The following is an 8,825-nucleotide window of genomic DNA, read 5'->3' on the forward strand; positions in this document are numbered from 1 at the left end:
TCCAGGCAGGTCTTGAATATCTCCATAGAAGGAGATTCCACAACCTCTCTGGGCATCCTGTTCCAGAGATCCGTAACTCTTACCATTAAGAAGTTCTTCCACATGTTAGCATGGAAGTTCCTACATTCAAGTTTTAGGCAATTACTCCTTGTCCTGTTGCTATGCACCAGCAAGAAAAGCCTGGCCTCATTCATTTGCCTCCTGTCTTCGGATATTTATACTATCAGATCTCCTCTCAGTCTTCCTTTCCCCAGGCTTAGAGACCCAGGTTACTTAGCCTTTCCTCATTATGGGAGATTCTCCAGGCACTTAATCATCTTCACACTCCAGCGCTGGATTCCTTCTAGGAGTCCCAGTCTGTCTTGAACGGGGGAAACAGACCTGGACCCAGTAGTCTAAATGTGGCCTCACCAGAGTAAAGTACATTCAATCACTACATGTAACAGATGTTTTTAGTGGTTCATGCTGACCTGCTTTTCTTGTGCTATTCAGCAACTACACATCATTTCTGTGGAAGTTTTTTCAGGATTGCATATTATTCTTAATGAAGTATATTACATATTTTTAAAGTTCTGCCTTGCACAGCAGACTTAATGCTGCTCCCTCTATATATCCTCATCAGTTCAGCACTTATTTACCACGCTGCACTCAATGGCCTGCAAGCATATCTGGTTACACTGACTGCTAAGGCATGCAATCTGCTTTGTCTGCTCCAGCTGCCATTTCTGGTGAAGCTCCACAGAGGATGACAGAAATGAGTACACAAAGACAGATGTTCTCCTCATTAGCAGTTCACTTGCCCTGTGAGGGCAGGGTCTATTTCACAGTTATGTGCCAGCATACAATGCTGGGAGGAAGGTTAGCATATACTGTTATGAAACCTTAGATTTATCACAGTTTTACCTCTTAGCACTGTATAAGGTAGATCTGAAATTTGGAGGAACCTGATTCAAAAGTATGTCATTCTGCAGCCACTCCAGAATCTTACACTGATACTCTCTCAAAGCAGCGCTTCAGAGCGATGGAGAAGTACATGTTATTCTCACTGTGCTCAAGGTGCATAAATAAATGTAAACGAAACTACAGTTTACACAAACTCAGGCAAATTAACAAAACATTTATAAAGAATATCCAACATAGCATCACACAAAAGGTACACTGTTATTTTTTGTTGCTGTTCAGGAACACACTACAAAATTTTTAAATTAGAACAACTAACATAAAGAGCTTTCTTCAACAATTCTGTTTCCTGTTTCAAAAAGCCATTCTGAAAGAACACAGTATGCATAGTTTTTAAATGATCTTCCATGCAGATCAAGCGTTTTTCTCTTACCCATGTGTTTTCTTTCAGGGCTTGAACTTTGTTAAAAAAAGTCACTTAGGCCTAGATGAACAGCTGTGAAAAGAGTTCACTCTAGAACTCTTTATCAGCAGATCCAACCAACAACATACTACATAGCTACAAAATTCTGTTTATTGAAAAAGTAACTTAGTTTTGACCAGTGGCAGTTGTGTGAATTGGGCTCTACAAATCAACCTCAGGCAAACTGAGACAGGTTTGGAATCAGCTCTTAATTCCATCTTGGGCTCAAAGATAAACAAGGAGTAATACTTGATAAAGTTACAAATAAATTGCATGACAGGAAAAAAGTGACTTTGAAAAGGGTCATTTGGTCCATCTCCTCTTCCAGTACAGAGTTGATGCTATAATGGCTTGAAATTTCAGTTACAAGGTGTTTCTGAAGTATTTATTAGCCCCTCACATTCCTTACATAGCTAACATTTGACGTGTACGTTGTTTCTTAATCTAAGCTTACGTTAAACAGGTGCTTTTTTTTTTTAACCTTTTGTAGTTGATGTGAACTGGAAAAGCTTTTATTTTGCCTGAATGTGGAACACACAGATGTTTCAGAACATCCTTTATTTGATGCATCTTGCAGTTAGAGAGAGGCTAGTTTGCATAAAGAGAACCTTAGCAAATCAGCAGTAGTAACAGAGCTATAGTCAAATAAAGTGTGAAATGGACCCAGTGCTAATACATATAAAGAGGGTACTGAAAAACTTCTAGGCTTCCAGCTTCACCGACTCTAGAATGGAACGTGCTTCTTTATACTCTTCAGCTTCTTCCAACTCTTTTTCATTTTCCTAGAATTAAAAACAAAATTTTTAAGTACTTCAGAAATAACTGACAGTAGAACGGATTTAGGAAGGAAACATGGAAACACATGGGGCATTAAAAACACTAGTTTTACACGTCTCATAGCACAAGGAATTTCTTTTGCCCTACTTAAGGCGTGCTATAATGGCTGTCGTGTGAGAAGATCTGACCTGACCTATGTATACCTTCATTTTATTCTCTGAAATAAAAAACAAGGAAAGTGCAACCGGAAGCAGTAACAACAATACTCAGAACAAGAAAAAAAAACTTAAGGAGAGTTTAATAACTGAAAAAAAGCACAACTACACAGTTCATTTTAACAAAAGCTTTGAAGGTGTGCTAAGAAAATAGAACAATGTCTAAAAGACTTCCAAATTCTTAACAGTAATAATAAGTTTCCACATTTCTAATTTTAAGTTTGTGTAGCATGCAGTATAGATCAATAGCATCGCTTCTGCATGCTGCTGAAGCCTAGACAAACTAACAGTCAAGTTACAAGTTGAATCACAGAAGGATCCTAAATCTTGCCACCTCTTGGGCATGCTACTCAAGGACAAGATGTTTTAAGCTTTCCATTCAGAAGGGATTTACATTTTAGCCATCAAATATGTTTGAAGCTTAATTTATAGCCTCACACAAGTGTATTTTAGCCTCACAGAAGCTTTTCCCTGTGTAGTAGAATTCTTGGTGAAAACTCAGCTTTTATGTAAACAGAGTAATATCCAAGCCTAGTATATTTTCAGTCAGTCCATTTGTATATTATTTATTCCCAAAGGTATTCATACATTAAAAACACCCACTACGATAACAAATAGCTTAACCAGTACTCAGCAACAACTCAGCTGTTTTGTTTCTTGTGTTTAGCATAGTAAAAGCAGTAGACGAAATGCTCTGAATATTTCAGTTCACTACAGGACAGACTAGAAAGACTACCTAAAATGAGCAAACTCTTTTTTCCAGTCATGCAACGAGCACAGGAACTTGAGAGTTCATTCTAGCACTTTAGTACTGAAGTGCATGTGGGGTATAAATCCAATTACAGACTGTCTCTAGTATACTAATACAAGGAAGGAATATTCACAGATGGAGGACCAAATCTGCATAAGCAGATATCTGCGCTGGACTGCAGAGGTATGTTACAGGATGCCAGTTTTTGGACCTGCAAAAAGTAATTTTCAATCCAGTTCTGTTCTGATTCAATTGCATTGCAAACAAGCATGTTTATCCATTTCCAACAAACAACACCAGCATTTACTGGGAGGTGGTTTTTCATGCTATACTTACTAGTAGTTGAGTGAGATCTGCATGTGCAATTTCTAATCTCCGCTGACAGTCTGGAATCATCATTCGAGACTCTTGTAAGATCTCAACCTGTGACAATTGGAAGCCAATGAAATCAGAATGTACTTCACAGAGGAATGTTATTTTTAAAGATAACTCTTTAATCTGAAAAATTAGTAGCCAAATCATCATCCAGCATCACCCAGGATCTTCAGAAGAGTTGTACCTATTTTCTGAATAAAAGACATTCACTAAGCATAATTGCTTGAAACTCTGTTAATTTACTGGACAATTAACTAAATACAAAGTATTAAGCAGAAAGCAGTATTTTTCCCATACAAAGAAGTACAACCTTGTAAGCTTTCCATACAACATTTGTTAAAAAAGGCTATTTAAAACAAACTTTATCCTGCTGTCTTGAAGCAGCTTCATCCAAAATGGGATCAGCTGGTTATATAAATATCTCCTGCATCTTTTGGGTAATAAAGAAAAACAGTGTTCAGATAATACCACATAGAGATAATTACTGCATGAAAAAAGTTATTGAGTTATTGATCACATTGTGTGCACACTGCAGGAGGCTCTGACTGAAAGACAAAGGTAAAGAAAAATGAAAAGCAAAGACCAGCAGGCTCATATTTTTGATGCTTATCATGCATAAAAAGTTATTACTTATCCTTGTGCTTCATTTTAGGAGAAAGATTATTCTCACCATGCACTTTGAACAAAATTACTAAACTGGCACCCCACTGAATCTGAACATCCTGCCTCCTCCTAAAGAAAATAACTTCAGATTTATATAAGGGAACATTTATTTCATGGACCGAAATCTAACCATTGACAAGAAAGGATGTACAGAATTGTTCAGTAGAGTTTAATCCATTTAGAAATGAAAACCGGTTAGTTAGATATTTAAATATGAACCCTCTTTCTGTATTCCTGATAACCTGCAATATAAAGTGTTCACATCAAATAGCTCATTACGTTCTATCATCCTTGTGCTCTAATCTCCTTTCTGCTGTACTGAAGGGAGCCAAAGGGAATACTGTCATCACATATTGGAAGAAAAGCTGTGGCTAAGAATGTTCTATGTGTACCAGAAGGCCTTTTGTTGTAAAACATAATCTTCATGTACTTAAGTGTCATATGTTTAAGCTTTTTATTCAATGATTTTTACAAAAACACTGTTTTTCACTGATTTTTATAAAACACTGTTTTTAACTTCCTTTCAGAGAATTTAGGGTAAAATTCATAGAGTCATAATGGTTGTAAAGACCACTAAGATCATCTAGTCCGACCACCATCAGCCCCTCACCACTACACCACTAAACTATGCCACTCAGTGCAATACCTGTCCTTTTCTTAAAGACCTCCAGGAACAGTGAGTGATTCCACCACTTCCCTGGGCAGCCTGTTTCAATACCTCACCACTCTTCCTGAGGAAAAAAAAAATTCCTAATGTCCAATCTGAACCTCCCCTGGCACAACTTACCTCTTGTTCTATTGATAGTTACCTGGGAGAAGAGGCTGACCTCCACCTTGCTACAACCTCCAGATTTGTTAAAGCAAGATAGGTGACAGACATTAGAATTAAGCACCCACAAATCATAATTCTCATTAATATTAGTTTTCTTTTAGGCATTCACAGAGTCATAATGGTTGGAAAAGTCGTCTAGAATCATCTAGTCCAACCATGGACCTGCCATCAATGCTGCCCACTAAACCATGCCCACTAAACCTTGTCTGTACATTCATCTATGCTTTCCTTAAACATCTCCAGGGATGAATACAGTTTTGGAGTGTATTAAAAATAAGATAAATTACTCTGCATATTACACTTTGAGCAGTTAACAAATAAAGGCTTGTAACTTCTGCAGAATTAGGTGTGTCAAACTACATGAGATGATGACTTTTGCTTCGTGTATCACAACTTGGTTCTCTAAAAAATGCCTATGGGAGTTAGAATGTCCACAGATGACATCCTTGGGATGACATTGCTAACTACTTGTGTACTTTAAAGCTGATAGTTAATGAGAAAAGTAGTGATTTATTTTATATATGCCACTCAGTAAGGAATCTGAAGGAAAACATACAGATTTAGGATCTGAGTGCTGTAGTCCTACTTGCTGTAAGAGAAGAACAAAACTACTCCAATCATTCAGTTTAAAAGAGAATGACTGAGATCAAAAAGGCTACCTGAGTTTTATTCACATTTGCCTGCAGTTAGGCAATAATATGAAATGGAAAAAAGATAAACATTGGAATTACATTCATGAGGTGCAAAGGGTTGGAGAATGGAGCAGAGATTCCCCATTCCTTGTGGAACCAAGATTAATTACCAAATTGCCTATGAAAACTTTGATAACTTCTGCACAAACCGCTTTTTTCTTCCCAGTAATACTGATTGTCCTTGATAAATGTTTTACTGTTGCAAACACATATAACAAAGCAGAGTGGAAAAATCAAATAATTAGATATGCGTAGGTTAAAGAAACAGTGTTTGCTCTCCAACAGTTGTGAAAATGAAAGAACAGCTCTCTCTTCTTCCCCAGCACACTCTAAAAGCTTTCTGACTCAACTCTAAGGAGTTTAAATTGTAAGCGGGTCACAGAGGAAGTTTTTACACGAAACTGATCTAATTGCAGATAGCCATAAACATCTTCAAAGTTTCTGTGAATTACAGTACTAAATAGAGGTATCAAAAAATTGTAGTAACTGAAGTGCATTTAAATAAATTATTAAGGTAAAGCAATAAAGCACAAAAATGTACAGATAGAAGCAAATTGAATATGTTGTCAATAAGTGCACATCAGACTGGAAGAGTTACTGAGACTACATTGAGAATTATGTCCCAATTCCTTTAACAGTATTGAAAAAACCAGCTATATCTCTTCAAAGAACCACAGTTCCAATCCATTATTTTTCAGGACTGAGCTTATTTTTGCTAAGGGAGCAGATGTTTGGCATCTTACAAAGGAAAGTGGTCTGCTCAGATGTGACGGAGCTTTCTAACTGCTGGACTGTATGTAACCTATGTACTAAACACGATGTAGATTTTTCATAAATTGGATCAAACGTCAAAGAACTGATGTGCATAATGCACTATCAATAGCATTTAGTCTGTTTTCCATAAATTCCACATTGTAGTGACTCAGAAAGCAGGACTAGAAACAGAAAAGCCAAAGAGATGCGAACACGCCAACCTATCATTTGATTGAGTGGAAGGCACCGTAACAAAAATCAGAAAAATATTTTATACATTCAAAATAAGTACTAAGGCTAAACATGACTCCATAGAAAGAAACTGAGACTTTAAACATAAGCTGAGGCTTTAGACATAAGCAGCTTAGATTTTAAGAGGTCCCATAATAAAAGCTCAGTGGCAATATTTCAACTTACCTAGGCAGATCAGAACTATTTATGAGCATCAATACCAAGAATTCTATAACAGGAAGCAGTTTTGCCCACCCTAACTGACCTATATGGTATAACAGGGACAGGTTTAATAAGCTTCAAGGAGGTTCAAGCAGCTTTTGTTTTTCTTTCAAGCTGACCCACAACAATATAAGAGATTTAGACATATGCAGATCCACAAATAGTTTGAAAACAAGAAAACTCCTGTGGGGCTGTCATTCCTTGATCTTAAAAGAAAGATAGTCTCATTAGCTATTAGGTCACAAGATATGATGGTATAACAGGAGTGGTGTTCTAAACATACAAAGCTAAGAAAATCAGGAATGTGAGTGAGTCATATACAGATATATATGAATTATATGAGCATATGAATATGCATGTGCGTGTGTTCTTGTAAGTACTGCCTTATACAACATTTGGCTGCTGCACAAATGAAAACAAATAATAACATACAATGGTTTAGATTGGAAGGAACTTCTGGAGGCCCCAGTCAAGCAGAGTGACCCAACGAAGATCACAGGACTGAAGAAGATCACAGGACCACCTGGACTTCTAAGTTTTTCCAAGGAGGAGACTCCACAATCTCTCCAGGCAATCTGTGCCAGTGTTCTATCACCTGCACAATGAAGAATTGCTCCCTGATGTTTACACAGAACCTCTTACGTTTCAGTTTGTGCCCCCTGCCATTTGTCCTGGCACTGGACACTGCTGGAAAGAGCCTTGTTCTATCTCCTTTGTATATCTTTCCCCAATGTATTTATAGACACATAAGAGATCCTTCCAGACTTCCTCTTCTCTGTGCTGACTCTGTGAGAGTTTCTGCGCTCAGCTTCTTGTCACAGGAGAGGAGCTCCAGGCCCTCTACCATCTTGAAGTCCCTTTATTGGACTCCCTCCAGCATGCCCATGCCTCTCTTGTAATGGGGGCCCAGAACTAGACACATCACTCTGGGTGAGCCGTGCCAGTGCACAGTAGAGGGGAGAGATCGCTTCCCTTCACCTGCTGGCAGTGTTTTGCCTAATGCAGCTGAAGATACTATTAATCTTCTTTGTGGGAAAGGTATTTTTTCTTAACTGTTTCAGGAAATAGTCTGCTTTCCTCTCAACAAAACAAGAAAAATATTGTTGTTTCCATTAATATGTGAGGAAAAACTGTATTAGCAAGACTGTATGTACTCTGTCACACAGATATTAAATTCTTTGCCAAGTCCATTACGTTTTTAATTCGTCTGGAAATGACACTGCATGAGAAGTAACAGCTATCTTACAGATCCAGATTAATTAAAAAAATGAAAATGTATTATCAGTAAAAATGCTCACAGATAACAAAAACTTCAAAGATGACCTACGTTCCCACTGAGGGGAAACAAAAGTAGGTAATTCAGATATTTTGCATCTTCTCATGCCTTGATGTAAAAGCACTTGGTAGAAAAGATTATTTGTATGCAGGACAAAACAGCAGCCACAGAAACACTGAAACCAACTGTTGTTGGTTCCTAATATAAGTCACTGATAAGTGACAACAACGTAAAGTTTTTATTACAGATGAAGAAGAATAACAATACCCTGTGTAAAGCTGTTATATATTAAAAATGATTACAACTGTGTGGAAACTTAGGTTTCACTACAAAACCAGCCAACCAACCAACAAAGCACATGCAGAAGTACAACTGCATTACTTCCTACAGTCAGAAGTCTGTAGTCTGACCTATTACGGAAACTAAATTCAGGATATGAATTTAGAAGAATACTTTGGAAGTCATTTAATGTTTTCCCCAAATTTTCATATAAAACACTTGAGTTCAGTTTATAATGTCTGTTTTCAGTTTAGCACCTTATTAAGACACATAAAACGTCATCCTTTTCTCTCATAACCTTTTTTCCCCATAAAATACTGTTGTTTTATTACATTTTTTTTCTGCCAATTTGACTCATGTAGTTCTATTTTTAAATTTTTCATCCACATCTAGACA

The 8,825-nt window shown here is 37.2% G+C and overlaps 1 protein-coding gene across 1 annotated transcript; it reads right to left on the reverse strand.

Moving 5' to 3' along the window:
- Nucleotides 1-2,035: 2,035 nt before the first annotated feature.
- On the reverse strand, nucleotides 2,036-3,643 carry TBCA (tubulin folding cofactor A). Its single transcript, XM_031557649.1, has 2 exons — nucleotides 3,443-3,643; nucleotides 2,036-2,145 (listed from the first exon to the last, which is right to left on the reverse strand). The coding sequence occupies exons 1-2, from the start codon at nucleotides 3,629-3,631 to the stop codon at nucleotides 2,065-2,067; spliced, it is 270 nt and encodes an 89-aa protein (XP_031413509.1). The 5' UTR covers nucleotides 3,632-3,643; the 3' UTR covers nucleotides 2,036-2,064.
- Nucleotides 3,644-8,825: the final 5,182 nt, after the last annotated feature.

Source organism: Meleagris gallopavo, unplaced genomic scaffold (genome assembly GCF_000146605.3).
Source record: "Meleagris gallopavo isolate NT-WF06-2002-E0010 breed Aviagen turkey brand Nicholas breeding stock unplaced genomic scaffold, Turkey_5.1 ChrUn_random_7180001904373, whole genome shotgun sequence".
NCBI classification, from domain to species: Eukaryota; Metazoa; Chordata; class Aves; order Galliformes; family Phasianidae; genus Meleagris; species Meleagris gallopavo.

Bases quoted from the DNA above. Each gene is read 5' to 3' on its own strand.
- TBCA (XM_031557649.1), bottom strand. From the start codon at position 3,631: ATGATGATTTGGCTACTAATTTTTCAGATTAAAGAGTTATCTTTAAAA. The intron at 2,146-3,442 runs GTAAGTATAGCA...TTTTAATTCTAG, and splicing joins CAGATCTCACTCAACTACTA to GAAAATGAAAAAGAGTTGGA.